The sequence below is a fragment of the Falco biarmicus genome, chromosome 1, assembly GCF_023638135.1.
Source record: "Falco biarmicus isolate bFalBia1 chromosome 1, bFalBia1.pri, whole genome shotgun sequence".
In the NCBI taxonomy this organism is placed as follows: domain Eukaryota; kingdom Metazoa; phylum Chordata; class Aves; order Falconiformes; family Falconidae; genus Falco; species Falco biarmicus.
In genome coordinates, this window is record NC_079288.1 from 9,862,282 (window position 1) to 9,886,074 (window position 23,793).

General features: G+C 49.0%; 1 protein-coding gene across 2 annotated transcripts in view; it reads right to left on the bottom strand.

The window, feature by feature from the left end:
- SHISA6 (shisa family member 6) overlaps positions 1–23,367 on the bottom strand; it is a 246,103-nt gene extending 222,736 nt beyond the window's left edge. For both annotated transcript variants that reach the window (XR_008819829.1, XM_056326475.1), the window contains exons 1-3: positions 23,131–23,367; positions 22,118–23,045; positions 7,283–7,443 (exon numbers count right to left, since the gene is read on the bottom strand). Coding sequence is in view for 1 of the 2 variants with exons in the window: in XM_056326475.1 (XP_056182450.1) it covers positions 7,283–7,443; positions 22,118–22,794 (838 nt within the window). In the remaining variant the exon portion in view is untranslated. The remainder of the gene's footprint in view (positions 1–7,282; positions 7,444–22,117; positions 23,046–23,130) is intronic.
- Positions 23,368–23,793: the final 426 nt, after the last annotated feature.

The window sequence follows — 23,793 nt, forward strand, 5'->3', positions numbered from 1 at the left end:
ATCCCCACAGCACTAGGTCCTGATCTCTGGTAGCAACAGAAGAGGGAGGATGAATGTCCAAACGAGTAAGATTAAGAAAGGATAAGCGAAGAAATATTTAACAGTTTAAAAGATCCATTTGGAATCAGGGCGATTAAGCTCATTGCATTGCAGTTCATTCCCCTGACTTTCCATCCCATCCCTTCTCCTGTGCTTCCTGGATTGCCTGTACTTTGGGACAAAGTCTTTGCTTTTCAATGCAAGTGTAAAAGCTCGCGCTTGCTGTTCAGGCACAGGATGGGAGGTCAGGTCTGTGCTCATGTGAAGATGCAGGATGGAGCATCCCTGCGCACTCGGAGGACTGCAGAACACCCTGCAGCACGCGCCCCCTCGGAGGCTGCTGACCCGAAGGGAAAGTGGGGGTCCCAGGGCAAAACTGCTCTCCCACACCTGGGCAAAGTGCACAGACTACTCAGGGACAGGTATTTACAAAGCTGTAGGTATTTACTGTGAACTCAAGGGAAGATGGTAACCCCAATACTTTTCAAAGAAAGGCCCTTGCCCCTCTGTGCCCCTTTTCCCCATTGCAAAATGGAGACCAGTAATGCCACAGAGTGTAGGAGGGCATCACACGCTCTGGTACTAGAGGTGAGTGAATACCTATGGTATCTAACACTGAATATGCTAACTTAGGTCCTACATAAGTGAGAAACCTAGATGACATCAACGAAGATAGCAGCTAGTGTCCTATCTTAGTTGCAATTCCAGAGCATCCACCTCTCCCCACACTGCTGGACTTTGGGCAACGGTATTTTGGATGCCAGGACACTGAGTAACTCTTACTCTTGAAATGTTCCGAGACAGAAAAATCTGTCATTTTCTGGTGGCTCAGGAAATGTATTAACCCCTTTGGGTTCTTCCTGGGAGGGAAAGCTGTGGGAAGCATTGGGGCTTACTGTAACAGGGGTGTGCCTGGAGGAAAAAGCAGATGGAGTAGCACTGAATTGCCTTGTCTTCTGCAGATCCTAGAGGTTTCAAAGCTGGTCCCATTTCTTTCTTTTCAAACGTCAGTGAATGGCAACAGTACAGAGAAAAGAAAAACCCTGTTCCTGGAACTCTCTGGGTGTTTTCCAAGTGGTTTCCCTAATTCTTCACCCACCTGCACCTTAACTAGTTTCTCACAACAGAGCACAGGGGCTGTAAAATGCTACTGTGGGGACTGGGGGATCATTTTACACCTGCTTTGTATTCCCCTGAACAGCTGTAAATGACAACACAAACTGTGAAGCAGCAGGGAATTTGAACGCCTTCAACATATATTTCTACACTGATCCTCGGTAAATTAATTCAAATAGTTGCTGGGGATTTTGGGGAGAAGTTAGAGAATTCAATGAATGAATAAAGGAAGCAATTTGAAGCAGAGACCAGCTGGGGACTTGGGGGAAGGGAGAGAGGGGAAAGGGAGAAGGATGGACAGGGATAATGGATGTGTGACCTGGAGGAGATGTGAGCAGCTGGCTGCCCTGGCTCACCCTGCGCGTTAGGGAAGGGCTGGAGCCTGCACTGAGCCCATAGCCAGGGGAGAGGGGGACCAAGGCGGTGATGCCCTCCCCTGTGCGATGATCAGGATGGAAGCACTCCCCATGCTGCTCCGCCTATGTTTGGCTAGAGATGCTAGCTACAATTTCCATAAAGATTAAAGGCCTCTCCTGCATTTGTTCACGTTCAGAACAAGCTCAGAATATGCCTCTGGGTGGAAGGCACTGCTGAAAACAGCACTTTGAATACGTACGTCTCTGGAACATCCTGACTCAAATGGCTTATTAAAAGCCTTCCCCAGATACGTCAGGTTAATCAGAGTGCTAGCCTGTGTTGTTTGTTGCATTCAAAGTGGTAATCCTGTCAATAAGCTGTTCTTCACACCTGCAAGTACCCTGTCCCTAACACAGGTGAAGAGCAGAAGATTTTTCACACTGGAAAATCATCTCAATTTCCCCCTGCAGTCAGCTCTTCCCTGGCACATCTGGAGCTGGTTTCAGACCAGCATAGTCTGTTGGTGATGCAATTTGATATTCTGAGAATTAAGAGGCCAAAAGAATATAAAACTAGGCCAGATCCTTTTCTCCAGAAAGTAAAAAAAAAAAAGTCTTGTCATTGCTCTTACAGCCTCCTGATCCTGGAGCTAGTCAGATGCAGCATAATTCCAGGCACAGGTTTTACCTACCTGTCTCATGCCCAAGTAGGTGACATCTGGGGACCTTTCACTGCTGAAAGCATTGCACAATGGCAGCAAGGACATCCTTGTCCTGAACATATTTGGAGAGGTTCTCCTCCCACATAGCTTCCCACACGAGTCTAATGGTCCTGAGTATCCCCTCTCTCACAGGCTGGCAAGAGTATCAAGGTGAATTGCATGAAAAAGAGCCAGTGTGGAAGAGCCAGAATGAGACTGAGAGAATAAAGGATCAATTCAGACCATGTGCTGTCCTGGAGCATCACAGATTTGTACCACAAGGATTTACATAAACCAAGCCCTTGCCCCATCACTATGATAGTACAGCACTGATTCACACCAGCCAAAGATCTGGTTCAAATTCTTACTTGGAGTCTCTTGTGTTTGGGTCTGGGTTTGGAATACAGTAATAAGACGGCTCCCTGCATGACTGTTAGTCCTGAGCTGGCTACCCCTCTATCACCAAGGCAGTCAGAAACCCCCCGTCTGACAATTTCTGCAGGGATTGAATCTTGTGGGTGCTTTGTTGGCCACATTTTGGGAAAAGCAAACCAAGCCCTTGCACCTGACTTTCAGAAGCCCTTCAGATATCCAAGGATGGTATTGGAGGTAGTCATCTGAGCTGAGAATCTAGTCTTAATTTTTCCGCTAATGCTAATGTCTATCAGTATCACTGTCACAGGGACTGGCCTCATCTTTTCTGACACGTCAGTTGACTGTGGACATTGCAGGAGGATTGCCTGTGGCTCAGACTCTGTCTTTTGTGCCAAATGCAGCACCTTCCTCCATGGGAGCATATTGCTGTTTGTGTACGATGCTTTCCAAGCCCGCAGGAACTATTGACCTTTCTCCCATCTATCCTCATCCTTGCCGATATTTGCTGGCCATCCACTGAACAAATGAATGGCACTGACCTTCATGGCAGATGTCAAGATAGGTAACAGGGCCAAGGAGAAAAGACGGGGGAAATGTTGCTAGGGTTTTCCTTCCCACACCCCTAAAGGTGCTACCGCGACAGAGGCACTAAAAATGCCAATAGATAGCTAATGAGATGGATTTCCTGTAATCTCAGGTTCATCATATTTTACCTGTTACTCACAATAGCAAACACTGAACTAACAAGAGGTCTGTGTGGGCTGGAGGAGCAGTCCTGTGTACGGAGTGTGCTGTAGCTCATACCAATTAGGTGGTGCACAGCTGGAGAGGTGTGCTTTGACCCAAGCAATCTGTAGGCACAGCTTTCAGGTTTTCTTATCTGCAAAGAGCCTACCCCCACCAGAATAGCAGCACTGCATAATAGTAATGAACAGAAATCTCAGTAGAAGTGGGGGCGAGGTGGAGTGGGTGGAGGGGGATGTGAACTGTCCCCTGGCATCCCAAAAAGACATAAGCCAGATTCTCACAGGAAAGCAAAAGTGGCAGTCATCTCTGGAGCGATGCTCTTTGGGCACTTGGGACACTCAAGCTCAGCAGAACCCAGCGTGAGAAATGTATTCAGCTTCCAATAAATAACCGGCTCCCCCGTCACCTGGGGAAGGTGGCCACTGTAAAGGAGGCCGAAGCCTTCCCAAAACCAGCTGCCTTGTCTGAAGAATGGCAGTTGTCTCCATGTGTATGACGGAGAGATCTACTGCTCTTTTTCCCTTAAACAAGCATTAATTAGACCTGGGTTCTTCTATCTCAAAGCTCAACAGCGAAGTACAGAGTAAAGCTAACCCCGGGCCCTCTGTCCCACTGCAGAGCTCACGGAGTTCTGAAACCACCTGCCGTGAAGTGCCTGGGCAAATACACTGCGGACTTGGCCTTGATCTTGAACTCTCCTTCAGGCATCTGCGACAGCCGGAGATGGTGCCCATGGCTTGGCGACTACCAGAGGACATCGTACGTTCCCGTTCTGCCATCTCCTGCTGTGACCATTTGAGGGCTGCCTGAGTACCTGAGTACTGAGGCAGGAAGGGTAGCAGCTGGCACATGGGAGTTGGACTCCTCTTCATCCTCACATCAGGAAACACCAGGCACCACCCAGCAAGTTGATGGCTGCAGGCATGCCCTCAGCAGCACCTGCACACGCTGCTTTGTTTGGACTCTGCTGCCTCAGACACAGGCCACCTCGATTTGTCATTCTCACCCACAATCATTTTGTTCACTGACACCAAACAAGCCTAATGGAAAAATGAAGCTGGTTTGTTTAGCAAGACTTCAGGGCACCCTTCTAGTTACAAATTTGAAAACAGAAGTTCCAAGTAAAACAAATACAAAACTCAGTCTCAGCTGGTATGTAATAACTCTAGTCCTTTCTGGTTGCTTAACCTCTCATACTTCAGAGACCTGAGACAAACCACAGCCAGCAGACCTGATGCTTTTCAGATCCTGCTGCAAAACCCCACACCTGTGGTGGTCTCAAGCCAATTTGCAGCACCAGTGAGCAGTGCTTTGCCTGGATCCTGCTACTACATATTACTGCCTCTATTTTTTTCCCCAAGCTGTCCCACATTCCCCTCTTTTTCACTCCTTTTTCACTTCTTTTCTTCTTCTTCTCCACCTAAAGCAAGTATTGATGGTGACTCCTCTTCTACTTCCATACCAGGGCTTACCAGCTTTACTCTAGTTCAACATGCTATAACCCAGTCATGTTTTCCAACTTTTACTTCCTTCCCAACCTAAAAAATTTTAGCATTCACTTACACAATTTCCTGATTACTGCAATAATGTGAAGATTATGTGGGTAACAGAGTATAGTCACAATGGAGCATTGCCCTATTCTGCAAAGAAACACTATAAAAAAACATCAGCTGTATAGTTGTTTTATGAGAGCATGACCTTTTGTAAGTGATCAGCTTTCTGTCTCATCTGATATATGGGGACACGTTAATAACGGACACGGCTGAGCCAGGAACAAGTTCTTTTGGGCAAGCTACAAGAGCAAGTCCCCCTGTCCCCCCCCAGCTTTGGCAGGGGCTCGCTGTGACTTTCGGTCCAACTGGCTGCCCCGAGGCCGAGGTGATCCATTACCCCTGCAGCTGCCAAGGGCTGTGGAAGCTGCCTTTGTAGCTGGGTTTGGGAGTATCTTCTTTTAGTGACCTCCTGTTGCCTGTGTCTTGCCTGTTTCAGCCCTGACTGAGCTGTGATGGCTTTTCTCCTTCACACAGTATGGGCAAATGTACAGACAAGCAGAGGTCGACTGAACAGACTGCCATCTTCAACAGCATGTCTTCTCCTTCCCAACCATTTTGCCTAGCTCATCTCATGCCCCAGTAGTCAGCAAGGACCAAGCAGACTCCTTACTGGGTGCTGTCCATTTGTACTAGCACCCCATCACGATACCTGTGCTCTGGTCCTTGCATCCTTGTGTGCCTCCACTAAGGTAGTAGTAAGTCTTAAAAACGTGCATTGGAGTCATCAGCTACCAACAGATGCCAGAGAATTCTGTAATTAGCAATTCCTCTTGCAAGCCTTCCCATTTGCCTTTTCTCACACTTGACAGTGCCTAAAAATGACACCTAATTCAGCTTCCACTATCCAGCTAGTTTCTTCTGCTGCAATCAAAGAATTTATTCAACATCCTTGTTCAGGATTTGCCTGCTTTAACTGACCAACAGGAGCCAAGGGGAAGAGACAGGATGCCTTCAAAAAGGGAATCATCTCATCGTAAAGTTTATGTCAGAGTTGTTCTCTGATGGTGTCCATACCTGTTTACTGGCCATAAACCCTTATTTCTTGTGTTTCTATCCTGGGACAAAATCACATATCCTGTCAAGGGCCACTCTCAAGCCCTAGATATGCAAAAGCACCTTCTTCCAGACAGCTCACCTCCTGTACTGTTCTCCAGCCCAGCATTTTATTTCAGAGGTACAACTCCCTGGCATAAAAAATATATATATATATATATATATAAATAAACACAGGGTTCACTGGCCTTTGAGTGAAAATTGGAGAGCAAGAGCAAAGAAATCCTTATTTCTCAGAGAAATTATTTTGTTCCCAGCAGCAGGGGAGGCTTCCAGAGAATATGGTCACCTGTTCCTGTCTCCATAGGGTGATGCACGTTGCAGCAAAACCTTTCTAAAGGTCACGGCAACAAGGCAATGGAAACCAAACCATCAGTGCCCTCAGCCATGGGCCCTTTCCACAAAGAGCAGAGCACATCAAGCCCTGCAGGTTGTGGAGCAGTCTGAGCTCCTGCCAGCTTCCTTCAGAAGCTTCCCCGGTAGGGACCATTAGCAAAACCTCCTCTACGAGCTGGGTGACACAGGTCAGGAAGTGCCACCCAGAAACTTCTACATGAAGCTGAATATCTTGTGACTGAATGAGGGCACGTCTTTGAGGCACATGTCCAGTGGCACCTGAGAGATGGCAAGTGATGGCAAGTCTACCGTAGCCCACTTAACAAAGGGGGTCTGCAACCATCAAGACATTGTTTTGACAATTATCAATATATGAAGCATTAAATAAATCAGAACAATATCTTTCCCTAAAGGCTGGCATCCTTGTGCCACTGGGGAAATCAAGGCAGAATAGAGCCAAATGGTTTAACCAAATTCACCCAGCCAGGAGAAACCAGAAAAAAAAGGTGTGTCCCCGTTCCCAGGCCAATGCTTCTGGTGGACCTCCGGCCAGTGTCTTTAAGCTCCCAGGATGCCCTTTAGGCCACCTTCCACACTCCCCTCTCAGCACAAGCCTATAGTTCACCTGAATAAATAAGGTGGCCCCAGTTATGTGGATTTCTTTCTTCTCAACTGCTGTGTGCAGAGAGCCCGATTATGCTTTATAGTGTATGTGTTTTGTTGGAAATACACAGTGTTCGAAGCTTAACACCAGCATTTCGGTATAAGCTGAATTTATACCTCACTGATTCTGAATTTTTAAAACGCCTAGAGAGAACAGCCTCTCTGTTCAGCAAAAACCTCACCACTGATCCTTGCACTCCTTTGCTCTGGTTGCCTGTTAAAGACGTCTATTATCATAATTTCAGGTTCACAAAATCCACTATTGTAAAGCGTGATGTTCTGCTGACTTGTAACGTAGGACTGGCACAGCCACCCCTGAAGAGCACAGGAAAGCAGCACTTACCTGGGTTACTTTTGGAGGTGCGCACGGGGGTGTAATGGTTTTTGGAAGATGTCCTGACTGGGGTGTTTTCTTTGGGGGAGGTATCTATGGCCGAGATAGTCTCTCTTTCACAGTGTGCTATTGGGATTGGTCCCTGCTGCCTTAAGATGTCAGCCAGAGCCCTGGGGAGAGAGAAATAGGGAAAAAACGTATTTTCACACAGTAGGAATGGCGTGCAGTGTTTTCACTTTCACAGTCACTGTGTGCATCCAGCAGTAGTTGGATTTCTACCGTAAACAGAAAAAAGCAACGATAACAAAAAGGAAATATATGGCTTAAAAGCTTAGCTTCTTTATGTGCATCTGCTGCGTGTATTTACAGGCTTGCCTGGCTATTGTTTAGCTGTTCATATGCTTCCACTAATTCACTTCACCCCAGGGTTATGTTCTTTCTCCATCACTTTCCCTGCTGTCAATGACAGTGCAGATGAACTGTTCTCCATAGCACAAAGAGTCACCAGAGCCCTGAGACTCAGGTGCTGTGATCTTCTAAAGGTTACACCAAAACTGCCCTGCCCAAGCCAAACCTCTTCAAGATAAAATCACATTAGGGGTCTGGTCCCCACGCTCCTTAAATCCTTGTTTTTTCTGCAAGAAGCTCAATAAGCAGCAGTGGTGGGAGTGGGTTTCTCAAAGGAGAACCAGCAGTCCAGAAGAAAAGGATTGAACAGTTTTCATGGGCTAATGTCAACACAGCTATTAGCCTGCCTTTACTTTTTTGTCCATTAGGGATTTATTTAAAGGTACTGAGGTCTCTCTGCTATTCTCCAAGAAAAAGAAATGTCACACAGTTCAATCTGCATCCAATGTTTTCTCCCTGGACGAGTGGATACTCAAAGACTTTTTTTCCTCTGTGAGTATCATGAACACAGTGGAACAATTATAGCGTGAAATGCCCTGATTTTCTTAGTGCAGCCACAAGCTATCTCTTGAGCCATAGGAAAAGGAGGAAGGGGATGGCTTGCATGGTTTATAAAGGACAGTGGCGTTCTAAAGATGATAGAGTTTGAAAGGTTCTTTTCTTTTGGCAGAGGGAATATGCCTAATGTCACCTCGGGTACCAAGAAAAAGATGTGAGGAGGAGAAATTCCTTCCCTGTGTATTGACGAAAGAGATGCTGGTGTTGCTCATATCTACTAGTGTTCCTTAAATGCCATATTTCTGGTCTTTCACATAAGAAATACTTTGGGGCCTGAGTCCATTGCATTTTCCAAATCATTTCCTCTACAGACTGCTATCCTTGTGCATAAAGAATTGCAACACTAATGTGCTCTACAGAAGAAACTCTGGGAAGATCTCAGGGTCTCCAGAAGAGGATTACATTAGTTCACAACAACCCTGCACAGAATAAGAATACTTTTAACCTCATTTGATTATAGTTTATAGAGAGGGCAGGCATAGAAGCAATAACATCTTATGATATGTGTATGTGCACACATAGTGACACAAATGGAGTAAAGGGGTTGTCACATGCAGCGACATGTGAGTACAGATTTTTTTTTTTTTTTTTTTTTTTTTTGTGCTAGGAGAGGTGAAAGTGGCAGCAATAAGAGAGAGATACTTAGTCCTATTCCAAGTCCTTTTGTTTACTCCTGTGGTTAGTCCTCGCTGAATAAGAGGAACTGCTATTTGGTGTTCTCCAAAAAACGCTGAATTCCCATTGATTGACACAGATCTGTGGGTGCTCGCCATCTTTCACAATCATGCCTGAGTTATCTCAAACTGGCCACCAACTTGCAGGACATGTTTGAAATTTTGGCCTCTTGCCCGAGGTTGTAGAGAAGATGAGTGGCAGGACAAGAACCTGCAGCTGGGGCCTGAGGTCCAGGCCCTATGGATACTGCACGGTTCCCTCCTGAGGAGAGGATTCATTCAACCACCAGTAACTGTGATGGCTTTTCTAGGCAAATACCTCCCCACTGCCTTACAGATCTTGCTGATGGGGGAGGATGTGGGAAGCTAATGAGGTCTGTCTATTTGGCACTAGCACTCAGTACATCCTGTTGAAGACAACACATTTTCTAAAGACAGCAGGTTGGCAGAACTGAGCCCTTAGTACATATCTCCAAGATATATTAAACATCAGATGACCATTTAATAGTATCTGCAGTACAGAAATGCTGAGAGTCATTTTTCAATCACAGAGATTGTATTAGGACCATTATTTACTAGCCCATGGTGGCTTGGGCTCGTTTTGAACACTTGTCAAAGACACTCTTAGTGTCAAGAGTGCAATCACTCAGAGTGCAGAGGAAGATGACAGCATGGATAACACTAGAACACTGTAGACCACTTAGCTTAATATAACAGAGCCAGCTGGTCAGGAAGGGTCGGGTCAGGGACCAGTGTGTGCTCAGAAGGGGCTGTGTGCGGTGAGGTACACAGCAGCAGTACAAGAAATGCGGAGATGGGGAAGTATGGCTGGCGGGTGCTGGCGGGATGGAAGTGGAGGAGTACCAACAAGTTCTCCCAAAGCTGAATGTGTTTAACCTGACAAAGAGAGGCTAAGAGAGGACCTACATCCCGCTAACGGGGAGCTGCAAAGGAGACAGAGTGCAAAGCAAAGAAGATGAGGCAATTGGCACATCTTGCAATGAGGGAAAATCCACTTGGTTATAAAAGAAAAAAAAAGTCACAGTGGGATAGCAAAACACTGAAAGAGGGACCCAGAGAGGCTGAGGGATCTCCATCCTTGGAGGTCTTCAAATTCAGCTGGCTAAGGCCCTGAACAACCTCCTCTACCATTGAAGCTGGCCTTGCTTCAAGCAGGTGGCAGGACAAGGGACCTCCAGAGGTCCCTTCCAACCCAAATTCTGCTACAGTTCTGAGTCTAGAACCACCTTACCCTGCAGGTCAGCTTGTTTCTCTTGATACTGTCGTCCTTTCTCCTACTATTATTACCATTTGAATGGGGTTTGGTACAGTCCTAAGAACATAGTTTCCCTACCTCCTGGATGGACAGTTTACCTCAATTCACTAAAAATAAGTGAGGCAATGTCAGTGAATATACTCTGGAAAGACTGGAGGTGGTAAGAAGTTCCTCATTCTCTCAGTCATTATCTACCTGAGAGCCGAACTCCAAGCCTGCCACCCTCCTTAAGGACAAAACCATGTGTCCAGAACAATATTTCAGTTCGTGAACAGTTTCTTATAAAACTGTGCTTGGTAGTTCCTTGGTTACAGCCAGGACCTGAACTCACTGATCCTTACCACACAAAACCATACAACTCAGGTGATAAGAACAAATTTAACCCCTTCTTTGTCTTTCATCTTGAAGGAATCTTAATAAGAGCTGCTGCAGGTGGGTAGTTGGTCACAACAGAGTGAAGAAATGATTTCTAGTGGGGTGCCAGCCACCTGGGAGGGAGGAGACTGTTACTCAGATGAAATGAAGGAATCACAGGTGGTACTCAGGAAAGTGATGTCTGCCGTGTCAGACTACACACAAGTTAAACTGAACATAACTAGCAAAAGCAGACCTAGCTCCTAAGTGTATAGGACTGAAATAATGTGACCTCAGTAATGCTGAAGGTGTGATCTCCTAAACCAACCAAACTGTGTGTCCTGAGTGCTCACTCTTTGACCTCTTCTTTAATGTCTACAGAGAGAAAAAAGATGGTTCAGCACCAGCAGAACAAAACATTATAGGTGGAGGAGCAAGTCAAACTTGGATCAAACTGGTTAGTTCCTTGCCAATTCAATCACATTGTTGTGTGTGATCCAGTTTATTTCCATAAAGCACAGCGGGCTGAGTCCCACGATGGTGGAAGGTCGGTCACTTAAGTGAGGAAGGATTTGGTCGGCATAAGACTCTTGGGTACAGCTGTCTAGGTGTCCACTGCAAAAGCTTCAATAACAGGGTAACAGAGGCACTTGAAATATTTGGGTCTTCCATGTGCAGCCATCTGGGTACAATGAGTCCCACTGATGTCAACAGCATCCTAATCACCTGCACAAGGCTTTGAGACACTTCAGAAATCTTTCTGTGACGACATATCTCTTATCTCAGGAAAACAAACCTCACTCCCTGGAACGTGTTACCTGTGGCAGCGGATGGAGTAGCCAGAGTTGTGTAACTGTACAATCGTCTCCTGAGATAATGCTTTATGACAGCTTTTTCATTAATGTCATTTACGTAAGAACACTAAAGCTTCTTTCCATGTACACCTAGAATAGACATGGTGACATCAGGGGTGTTGTTCCAGACCAGTGCTGGACTAGCAGCATGGGAGAAAAACCTTCTGATGTCTGACATGGCAGGACCTCCCAAGGCAGAGCAGGTCAGGTCCTGCTCTCAGGAACGGCAGCAGGGAAGGCTCTCGTGCCACTCTGGAGTAAGTGAGTACTTTGGGAGGAAACACCGTGGGATGAACACAAGGACCCTGATTCAAAGAGGGAGTTGTGGCTGCTTTCAAAAGGGAAAAAAAAAACCCAAAAAACCAACAACCAAACAAACCAGGTCTTGTTGGAAATACAAAAGGGCCAAAAGGGATGGATGTAAGCAGTAGGGTAGCAAGGCTGGGCATCAGCTGGGGCCCTGGTGTTGAAAGATGAAATGAACAGACTTGGCTAAAGAGAAAAGAGAATGAAGACAAAGCAAACTGTGAGAGAGGCAATGGCAGGGGGTGGCAGAAAACCAGAAGAGAACAAGGAGAAAGTGAGCGGAGTGATATAAAATGGAGGAAACAGGAAGAAACCACAGTAAAGACCAGGCAGAGTATGAAGTTCAGCAGGTATGTGGAGGGGATCCATCTCAGTCCTAGCACAGAGCTGTGGGAGCGGAGAGGGGAACTTCTTTGTGCAACGGGGAAGTAAATCATCAGTAGTGATTCTCCAGGATTGAGGGAGATGATCCTTCCTGGCTACGTAGCCCTGGTGAGACACATCTGGGGTTCTGTGTCCAGTGCTGGGCTCCTCGTGCACATCATGGACTGGGTTCGATGAAGGGTCACAAAAGTGCTTAAGGGCTTGGAGCATCTCATATATGGGGGAGAGGCTGAGACAGCTGGGACTGCTCAGCCTAGAGAACAAAAAGCTCAGGGGGATCTTATCGATGTGTATCGATAACTGGCTGTAAAGCTGCTGGAGCCAGGCCCTCCTCAGTGGTGTTCAGTGACAGCACAAAAGGCGATGGGCACAAATTAAAATACAGGAAATGCCACTTAAGCACAATAATAAGCTCTTCCACACTGAGAGTGTTCAAACACTGAAACACTGCATCAGCAGGTCAGAGAGTCTCCATCGTTGGTGACATTTAAACCCCAACTGGTCACAGTCCTGGGCAACCTGCTCTAGCTGACCCTGCCTGGAGTCTGGACTGGTTGATGATCAGAGGTGCCTCCAGCCTTAGTAATTCTGTGATTTTGTAGACTTCGTGTAGCCAAACCAGGCTGTCCCACTGGAGGGTCCAGCCCCAAGCACGATAAAGAAATGGCCTCAAAAACCAGCAGAGAGAACCCCCACCAGGGAGCTGATCCCAGTCCTAGATCCAGACTAAAGGAATGACTCCAGTGGGCTTTCTTCAGGCTAGGCCATGCCACTGACAGCAGACCCAGGCTGAGAGGGCTCCAGGTCCACTTTTGTAAGTGGCTTTTCCTACAGTAACTTTCACACTGTGAAACACCTCCATCGCCACCTCCAGTGCCTTAGCTTCCTGACCTCAGTCATTCCAGTGCGGTAATTTGCTTGTCTCCTGCACCCATGGGGAGAAATTTGTTGTTTTTCAGTGCTTTGTGGGCTGAAGGAGGAAGGATTTGCTTGATATCACTGAGAGAGCTTGAGGCAGGGCTGGGACCAGAGCCCAGTTTCCCTGTCTAGTGCCCCCTTCACTGGCCAAGGAAGATCCACCTGAAGGAATGCATCCCAGCCATCCCTGGTAATTTGTCAGTTTTTTTCAGGACCTATCTGTGGAAATGTAGAATTCATGTCAGTGCCCCAGGGGTGGCAAGGACTTTCTGGACTGTATTTGATGGGGATAGCTCCAGTCCACACATGAGCCTCCTCTCTTGGGCTGGAGAGAAAAAACACAGATCCTGGGAAGACAAAGAGCAGCTGAAACAGGGAGGAATGTCTGGTTTAAGAAGAGAGTTTGTGACACATCGGTGTTTGCCTCTGCCGTGAGCTCTGAGGCATGAGGTTGCAGGGGTTGTGAAGGACCAGCTTGCTTCAGCACACCCTGCCCACTTACCAACCCAGCTGAGAAACTTAACCTGCTGTCTTAATTACCAACAAGGTAATGGCAGGCTGGAGGAGTGTTATCCCTTACCACAGTCTTTTTTGAAAGCAGTGTCCTGCTTTCCTGATACCCACAGATTTTCAACACTAATTGCTCGTAACAAGTGTGGGCACAGGTGTTCCTTCTACTGAAGACAAGGGCAGCTTTGGTGACAGCCCCAGCAGGCCAGGATATGGCCTGTGGGAAATAAGACTGGAGTAGAGAAGTCTAAGGATGCTGGATATGAAAAAACGATGGGAAGAGCTGACTACTTCCAGTAGCACAGGTTGTACACATGCAAAACTTCACTGAGTTGCCTTCTGAAAATCCCCTGTCTTGCAGACTTCACACACAGGGTGATAGAAAACAGAATTGCCTGTTCAATGTCCCTATGAATTTGGGGAAGAATGGAAAAGGAATGACCAAATGGATCTGGCAGAGTACAGTCAGAAGAGCAGTGTCTGGCTGAGTTAAAAGCCTGCTAAAAGCATAGCTGTGATAGAGTTCGTGGCAGAACTCCAACCAACTTCAGCACAGCCAGGATTTCAAGGCAAGTCCTTAAAAAAAGAGGTTAAAGATCCCCCTATGCTTTCTTACTAACCCGGAAAGAAAGAGGCCGTCGGAGAGAGGTGGTTCCCCCAGCCATGTAGCCAGCTCACCTATAAGGGACAAGTCTCTCCAAGGGAGAAGATTTCAGTCACCAGCAAGTCGCGCAGAGCACAGCCCTGCATTATTCATGGTTTCTTCAGTGCCTGTCCCCAGACCTGCTGCGTGCCTTGTGAAGTTTCCAACGCTGGCCACACTGAGCTACATGCTGCCTTCCACTGAGCTGGGTCTGTGCTGCCCTACGAGATGGGCTCCCACGCTGTAGTTTCCGCAGGCTGTGCACTGCTTGCCCGTGTTATTCCCCTGTGCTAGCTGTGAAACAGCAGATGAGAAGGCAAGGGTACACTGCCTGTCATCGGCTCTCCCCATCTCTGCTGCCTCCTCGGCATCACCCTCAGGGCACGGGTCTGGCCACATTCTGAGGGTGCTCTGATCTTACTACCAGAAGGATGGGGATTTAATTGGTTACACAAACACCGCTGCAAACTGGTACGCGGAGGGAAACACGGGGATGCTGCTGCCAGCAAACCCTTCTGGGAGGCAGATTCCTTCACATGGAAGTGACTCTGCCAAAGTAGCTCTTGTATCTGAAAGTGCAAGGGCTCAGCGGTGTACTGGAGATGTACCAGTCCCAGGTCAGCAAAAGGGACAACTGGTCTCTGCAGCTGACAGAAACAAGAGCATCTGGTGCTTCAGAGCAGGGCTTCTGGGGAGGAACACTGGAAGTGGTTTGTCACAGCAACCTGAGCGGGCATGTGGTGGATGCATGTATGTACACACAAGAACAGGTGAATGCACCCATGGAGTAAGAACTTCCATGAGTGAAGCATTTGTGCACCTGCACCCAGCATAAGTGAGGAAATATTCTTTCTTAAAAATAAGTACTACAAGGAAAAGTCAGATGTCTTCTGAAAAATCTTTGTGCTAAATACAAGAATTATACGTGAAGCTCCTGGAATTTAGTCCAGCTTTAACGACAAATTTAAATGAAAGCCTGGTTACGAATGTACTGAGGACCATATCGTTACCCCAGATCATGACAGCAGAATGAGGCTGGCAGTTTTCCTGATTCACTTTCCTTGGTGAACTCAAAACTGACACATGGGTGACATAATTACATCACAGACACACACCCACTGTATGGAGGCATGTATGTGGAAAATACGTTTCAGCTGAAATAGAAGTAGTATAGGTGTTGCACTGTTAAATTGACAAGAAAACAACTGTTGCAGTGAGTCATCATCTCTCCTGTCTTCATAACATGCGGCAGAATCAGCAACTGGGAAGTAAAGCTCTTGTCTTTGGGACAGGTTCTTTAGGCTATATATCAAGGGCAGTAAATACTAGCAGTGCTTAGACGGCACATCTTGCACAAGTACAAATCAAGTAAGTGTCCTACTACTGATGTGATGTGGGCAAGAAATTTACTATAGTCACTAAACTCACAACAGGTGATACCAGTTCCTTTGAACAGTGATACAGCAGGTCCAAAGAGAAAGATACTGTTACGTAAAGATTTTGTGATTAAAAAGTTAAAATAAATCTTTCCAACGGATGTTTCTTCGCAGAGAGCTGTTACACTGAGCAGAAAGTGGCCAGGGCACCAAGGGTCAGGATCTACCTCTAAACCATTATTGAGCTACCTAGGGACAGCGAGCGGCACGAAGAAGCCGCTGCCCCCAGAAGTCCCGTCCCCCAGCATCGCTGCGGGCTCAGAGCTCGTGGCAAGGCAGACGGTGGGCTGCCACCGGCTGTGCCACCGGGACTGCTCCTCCAGCACCCACCTTCCCTCTCAGGCTCGGGCCCCAGAGCCCACCTGGCTGCATGCCTCTCTGCTTGAGAGAGCAAAAAGGACACGCTGCCAAAGAGATGCACCCAGAAAAGAAGGCAGGAGTGCTGGGGAGAACCAGAGGCAGTGGTACTGTACAGAGAAGGAACTGAGCGCTGGCGGTGATCCGGGGAAGGAGATAAAATAAAAATAGCAGGTCTTGCTAGGTATTTTACAGGCATGAAAGTCTGTAGGAGTTGTGCTAAGAACTCAGCTGGTAAGTTTTTTAGTCTGTTATTGTTTGTGCTTGCGTATCTGCGTGCACTAAGCTCTTGGTGGATATGCAGCACTTCAAAAAGCTCATGAGAGCATAAAGAAGTTTCATCCACAAGATACCTATTTTTGCACCAAATCCTATGTTGTAAGCAAAATTAAGGGACTTTAAACTTATTGACTAAAACTGTACTTTCTCTGACAAGCCCTGTCCTTGCAACAAAGGCGATTCAGGCAGGAGCTGAACTACAGCAAAGTATTTATTGTGAAAGAATCCCAGGCTTATCTGCCTGGGTAATGAGACATTTGAGACCTCCATGCGACACAGTGCACACATCTAAGGAAATACAGATTGCCTCTGCGAGTAGGGGCAAAGGCAAGCAAAAAAGCACCATGATCTCACTTTCCTGATAAGGTTCAGATCTTCTTATGTGAAACAAAGTTTTAAAAGGCATCTGCTCTCCAAAGACCCACAGATCAACTGCTAGTTAAGGATATAAGATTGCAAAGCTAAAAAATACAGAAGTTCAGAGCTAGCCTGGATTCCCTCGACACCTTATGATGGAGGGTTACCAATAGAAAAAGTTAATCAAAAAGCAGAAAAATACCAAATAAATGGGAATTAGAGACACTGAAATGATTTGGTAAGGCAGCGCGGTTTCTGAGACTAGCCTCTCTTGCTGGGAGAAGTTCAAAAAGAAAGGAGAAGACTCAGAAGCAGCCAGTGGAAGTCTGCAGCCAGGCAGCCTCTGCTCTTCCCAAAGCCCCAGGCTCTTCATAAAACAGTCAGAGAGGAAAGCATGGGGAAAAAACAGTTACCAAACTGTGCAAACTGTGACCAGAGCTTCAGACTGAAGCTTCCCCAGTACATGTAAAGTGAAGCAAAAGGGAAAATATTTTGTACAGGTACATGCATACCAATATAAATTCTGCCTTGATCTGGCCAGCTGGGAATAGGCAATTCATCAATGCAAACAGGACAGGATTCAGATCTTCTCCCAGCACAGGAGTTACCTCAAATACACTAAGGTGCAGTATTGGTTTGAAACAGCAGAACTACCCATCAGTGACTTCTCTGCGGTCACACAATTGTGCCTTTTTCTGTTTTACCTGAGTCGAGTCTGACACGTGTTTGTGGACCTGTGTTCTGTGCCTGTGAGAGGGACAGGGCACCGTAGAGGCTCAGAAACTCTCAGGAATAAACACTACAAAGCAAGGCAAAGACTAGATGAAAGGCACGAGTGCGATGAATGAGACTGAGTGGAGTAAAAAGAAGCACAGCATAAACCCAAATCAGTGCAAAGAGAAAGAAAGCAGTGACAGCACCCAAGAAAGAAAATCTTCTGTATAGTCGCTATGACCAGGCATGTGTTCGTAGCGCTTTCTCTGTTCTGGGGGAGATATGAAGTTTGACTGTTTGGCTGAAGCAACACGTACCAGCGAAGAGCGGAGCTGAATGAGCCAGCTGTGATCACATTTTTAAAAACTAAGTCTAGAGAGGTAGTTTTCACAGGCTCCAGCCTTAGCGAAGAGGGCTGAAACTAGCTACCCTCCAGAGACCTCTCTAGCGACCGTAGGGCCCAAGAGCTGTGGTGAGATGCAGCCTGCAGGAAGAGAAAACATCCTGCATTTTAAGTTAGCATCATGTAAAACTGCATGCAGCCTTCCCGGATCTGTGGAGAAACCGACCATTGCCTCTGAGTCCTGTTGAAATTCAGAGCCACGGAGTAAAAATGGCAAGAAATTGATCAAGTTAACTGTGGACTCTGCATGGGAAAAGGATGTTCATTTATAAAAACAGTCTCTGTTGTTATTCACAGAGCAGAGGATGCAAAAGCAGAGACCAAAGAAAACAGTAACACAAAAATCTTTCCTCTTTGTAGCAACAAAGATGCCCTCAGAATAGGGCAATGAGAAGCACTAGGAACAGAAGGTGCTGATTTCCCTTCTCCCTTTCAAAAGCCAAAACACTGACCAGACATGCTCCGTGCAAGGACAGATACAGAAGATGGCCTTTTAGCAGGATATGGAGCTAGTTTGCCGAGGAAAATCCCAGTGCTGCTTCTCAGCAGCTACATGAGAACAGCTGGGCTTCCATCACTGCCCCAGGGCCATCAGTACCACTGTCTCCCTCTGGCTTGCAAGTAATGGCTTCGGCTGCCCATGCAGCAAGCAATTGGTAACGTTTCAAACCCTAGCTGCAAACTATAAGCAGTTTCCAATTTGTGCATTCCTAACTCGGCAGAGAGTGCAATGGTTACTGTTGCTGAGGGCTAAATGGGGGTCATAGAGTGATACTAACTGCAGTGAATTATTTACTTACTGTAGCGCGGGGATTTAGGGTCATGGCCAGGGGAAGAGAATATTCTGGGTCACTACTCCTTGCTACAGAAAAACATACCCAGCTTTGAAAACAAACAGCTGACACTCCTTGTTCACTGTCAAAGATTCCCTAACTCATTGCCATACTGAAAGTAGAGCAAATACTCTGCCCATTTAAGAAATGCTCGAGGAAAAAAAAAACAAACCAAAAAACCTGACAAACTGATGAAAATAAACGATCCTCACAAATGCAGTCAGTGAGCAATAGCAGATAAAACCTTGCAGGGTACAGCTCTCAGAAATCAGCCCCAGTTTCTACCTGGAGCCCAGCGTGCATTAGTTCTGGCTATGTAACTCCAAAGCAAGATCAAGACAAGAGGCAGTCATATATGGTCAGGCTGAAAGATCCTATAATCATTAAAAAATCAGCTAAGTTTAAAGCATTACAAGTGCTTCCGTAAAATATGAATATTTTAGCTAATGTTTTTCAAAGCACTTCCACTTACTGCTCTTAGAAACGAACTTAAGTATCAGTTACTGTCACTGCTCAGCCCAGAATCACAGCAGTGGCTCTTCTTTAAAGGTACGTGGTAGTGCCTGAAAACAGCATCTGAAAACAAGACCAGATTTCCAGCTCTTAAATGCACATGCATATCTCAGTGCACAGACAGCCTTTCATTTCACATGAGAGTGACGATTCTCCTGTGAATTTGTAAACCCTCCTTTTTATCAAAAGACATCAAATGAGCCCTGTCTCCATCAAAATGTTCTAACTGAGTTAATGAGGGTTTTCTGTAAAAGCTGGGTGAGAACTTAGCAGAGAAACAACATCTATACACAGTACTGCTAACCGACCATTTACGATGAAATAAAATGTAAAGTGTGATTTTGCTTATGGTGAAGTTCAAGGACGACTTGCTTAATCTCCCCTGGATGGGGGATGCTGTTCACGAGGGGCTGTTTCTAGCCCAGTGTAATAATTTCTGTTTATACTGCTGTTTTGCTCTTCCCAGAGGTTTTGCTGGGATACATGCTGAGATCTAATGCACTTGTCATCACTACAGCGCATTATTCTGGATGTTACACTTAACTCCAATTGACACAACCACAAACAGATAGAAATATCTGACTACATTCTGATTTTCTCCCTCCCTGTTACTCAGCAGCAGTTCTCAGAGACAAAGACAAACCATTCCACTCCTCCAATTTACATTCTGCCTGGAGTGCTGGCAGCATTATTCCTCAGACCGATGCAGACCCTGTCTGCTGGAGGTGCACTTCATAATATTTAAACCATCGTGCAATTTTGATCAAGTTCAGGTAACATAGCTCTGAAAGGTATAATCTTTTACCAGCTACCACATTATAGAAGTCAATCATTTCCTTAAAATGTTCTGAAAGTCAAGCTTTCCAAGCACTCAATCTGCCATTCATACTTCTACACACAGGTGAATCATTTTACCAGACCTTATCTAAATAAAGGAACGCAAGCATCATAGGAATGAAAACATCAAGAATAATACAGACAAGTCTGCCAACACTGCCTCTGATTTCAAAGGGTGTAGGATCCAACCCTGTAGCCCACTGGAGCTAGAGCAAAAGTGACATACAGTTATCCAAGTCAGATTTTCAAATTTAGTGTGAAGATAAGGCCCAGACAAAGTTGCCTTGATGCCAAAAGAGCCGTACAGTTGGGGAACTAGCCCTTAGTTAAGAAAAGACCGCAAAGAACCTAGTTTCTGACTAAGCTGCCTTCAGGACCCTTTACTGTACAGACACAAGTGACCTAAAAGATATTACAATGTTTTTAACACTCTGGAGTTATTTTTTTGCAAAAGGAGAGACAAGGGGCAGGTGGGTTTGTGATTGAATATGTGGGCCAGACCCTCAGCGGGTGTAAGCCAGCGTTACTTGTCCTCATTGAAGACCCAGTAGTCCACACCAGCCAGCACCCCTGTGTGTGCCATCTTACGAAGGCAGGAGTCTAAATAAAAAACATCTTCCCAAACAAATAAAAACTGCGTCACTCATCTCTTTTTCTTTGTAAAAAGCTAAAATTTCTCCCATCACACTCTATTGCCTGCGATTGAAGTTCAGCCTTAAAAATGTGGTCAGTTATTTTAATTATTTTGATTAAAATTTATTTATCAAAATAATTTTCATTAAGCATTATCTGCTAGAGATATGGGCTTTCCCCACTCATGCTCACAAATGTTCTTATAAAGAAGCTCCTCACCAGTTTTTATGTTCAAGCATAGGAACCTCACAGAGGTACACACACTATCTAGGGGGACTTTTTCACCAGAAAATAAATACGAACTGAGAGAGTACGTGCATTTGTCTGAGGGGAGAATCATTACGGAAGCCTGAGCTTCTGCCTTTAAATGGGATTTTCTCTGACATGTCGAGAGTGTTCTCTCTTATTAAGCAATGTGTAAAACCACCGTGAAAAGGATACCAAACTACATCCCTAGCAGCCACCTAGGAAGGACAGCTTTCTAGCCTGAGTTATCTGGATTTAGAGGGGAAAAGAAATAGAAAAGGAAAGAAAAAGAGCACGGCCTGGCACCGCCTCTCTCCCGAACACCTCTGGCGAGCCCAGGGCAAAGGCGCCCGCCAGGAGCCAGCAGAGCAATGTCTTTGGCACTTCAGTCTAAACTTCTGCGTGGGCGGGGCGGGCCGGGCCGGGCCGGGGGGTCTAGGGCAGACCGGGGAGTCCGGGAGCCCCGGCGTGGGGCGCGGGCAGGAGCGGGAACGCGGGCAGCGCGGGCAGGGAGGGCAGCGCGGGCAGCGCGGGCAGCGCGGGCAGCGCGGGCAGGGCGCGCAGGGCGGGCAGCGCGGAGCTGTCCCCCGCGCCGGTGCTGAAGACGGGGCCGCGCCGCGGAGGGGTGCTGCGAGGAGTAAGGGGAGAGGTCCCGCGGTGCTGCCCCCAGGGTGGGAGGGCTGAGCGGGTCCCTAGACGGGTGGCGGGGCGGGAGGGACGCTCCGAGCGGTGGGGTTGTCCCTGGAGGGCCCGTGCAAGGGAGGAACTCCTGGCTGGAGGGTGGGAAGGGAAAAGCCTTGGAAAGGTGGTGCAAAGAGGGAAATCTCGGACAGCCCTCGCAATGGAGAAAACCCTCGGGCGAGGCGTTCAAGGGGGGACCCCTCGAAATGACAGCACAATGGAAGATCAGCTGCACAGGTGGCGCAAAAGGGGAGCCCTTAGACAGCCATCGTAAAGGTGAAATACTTGGAGATGCAAGGGGGGAAACTCATAGTCAGCCAGCGCAGAGGATAAGGACTCAAATAGGTACTTCAAGGGGGACTCCTTGGACAGGCTGGGCAGTGGGGAACCGTCAGACAGTGGTGCAAAAGGGGACACTTGGGACAGCCAGTTCAAACGTGGAATTCTTGCAGGGGTCATGCAATGGGGAAATGCTTGGACATTGCGCAAATGGGAAACGCTTGGATGGGTGGTTGAAAGGAGGACCCCTTAGGTGGGTAACGCAATGGGGACACCCTTGGACAGACGATGCAAAGGGGAAAGACTGGGAGAGGCAGTGCAAAAGAGGAACCTTCGGAGAGGAGGGTGTCCCTAGACAGAAGGGATGTTGGAAGCAGGGGGAGGACCGCACCTGTGTATGTTCATCTCCCGGGGCGGGCGCCGCGCCTTGTCGTAGGCCACCTTGGCGAAGACACCGGCGATGAGCACGAAGGCGATGGCCCCGCACGAGATGTAGACGGTGGCGTTGGTGCTGTCCTTGTCCGGGTCGTACTTGTTGGCGTCCCCGTCGGCGCCGTTGCTGCCGTCGGCGGGCAGCGCGCCGCTGGCGGTGGTGGGGTGGGCCCACTCGGGGCTCTTGTAGTTGCGGCACAGGCTCTGGTTGAGCTTCTCGGCGCGCTTGTTGCAGCAGAAGCGGTAGAAGCAGGTGCCGCAGCAGTAGCGGAAGCCCGTGAGGCTGTTGTTGCACTCGAACTCCTTGTCCCACTGCCCGCTCACGTCGTAGTACCCCCAGCACGTCTCGTGCGCCGGGGCCGAGCCCCCGCCGCCGCCCCCGCCGCCGGGGGGCGTCCTGCCGCCCCCCGCGCCCTTGCCGCGCCCGGGCAGCGCCGTGGGGGCGGCAGCCCCCGGGCCCGCCAGCGTCTGGTTGAGGAGCTCCTTGCCCGGCTTGGGGGTCCGCCGCGGCGCCGCCGCCCCCTGGGTCCGGTTGCCCTTGGCGCGGGGGGGGCCGGCCGCCTGCGCGGCCAGCAGCAGGGCCAGGAGCTGCAGGGAGAGCAGGAGCAGCGGCAGCAGCAGGTGCCGCGGCCCCATGGCGGGGCCAGGCGGGGGCCGCGGGGCGCGGCGCGGGGTGGGGGGCGGCGGGCGGGCGGCGGGGGGGCTCAGCGGCCGCGGCGCTGCCCCATGGGGGGGCGCGGGGGGTCCCGCTGCTGCCGCGCGGCTCCTCAGCGGCGGCTGCCCGGCGCCGGGCGCTTCATGCCGGCGCGCAGCGAGCGGCGGAGCCCGGCGGCGCGGGGCTCGAGGCGGCGGGGTCCCGAGCCGGCCGGTGCTGCTCCGGCGAGGGGCTGCGAGAGACGGGGAGAGGGTCAGAGCGTGCCGCGCCCCGGGCACCCCGGCCCGCCCCCGCCCGCCCCCCGCCCACGGCCTTACCATGCCGGAGCGGGACTGCAGCGGGGCCGCGGAGCCGGCGGGCTGCCCGCGCTCCTCGCGGGGGCGGGGGCGGAGCGGCGCGGAGCCGGGCACGGAGAGGGGCGGGCGCCGAGCCGAGCCGCGCCGCGCCGGGCGCTCCGGGGTAGGCCCGCCCACCGCTGCCGGGCCGCTCCTGACATCACTCCGGGCCGGCGTCAGCACACGCGGGGCCGCTGCTCCGCCAGCGCGCCGGGCCGGCGCCCCCCGCCGCCCCCCGGCCCGCCCGGGACAGCGCGTCCCGGCCCCGGCTGCCCGCAGCGCTCGGGGTGCTGACGCCGGCCCCGGCCGCGCGTGGGAAGGGGCCCCACGGGCGCGTGCGGGGGGCGTGGTCCCTGGTGGGGTGCGTGATGTATGGCCCCTGTACCTGTCCGGGGTGGGGGGTGAGGATGCGGTGTCCGGCGATGTGTGGTGTTCATGGGGATGCAGTGTCCGTGGGGATGTGGTCCTTACAGGGGTAGGTGAGGAGGTGGTGTCCGTGGGGATGCAGTGTCCGTGGGGATGTGGTCCTTAAGGAGGTGAGGATGTGGTGTCTGTGGGGATGCAGTGTCCGTGGGGATGTGGTCCTTACAGGGGTAGGTGAGGAGGTGGTGTCCATGGGGATGCGGTCCTTATGGGGATGGACAT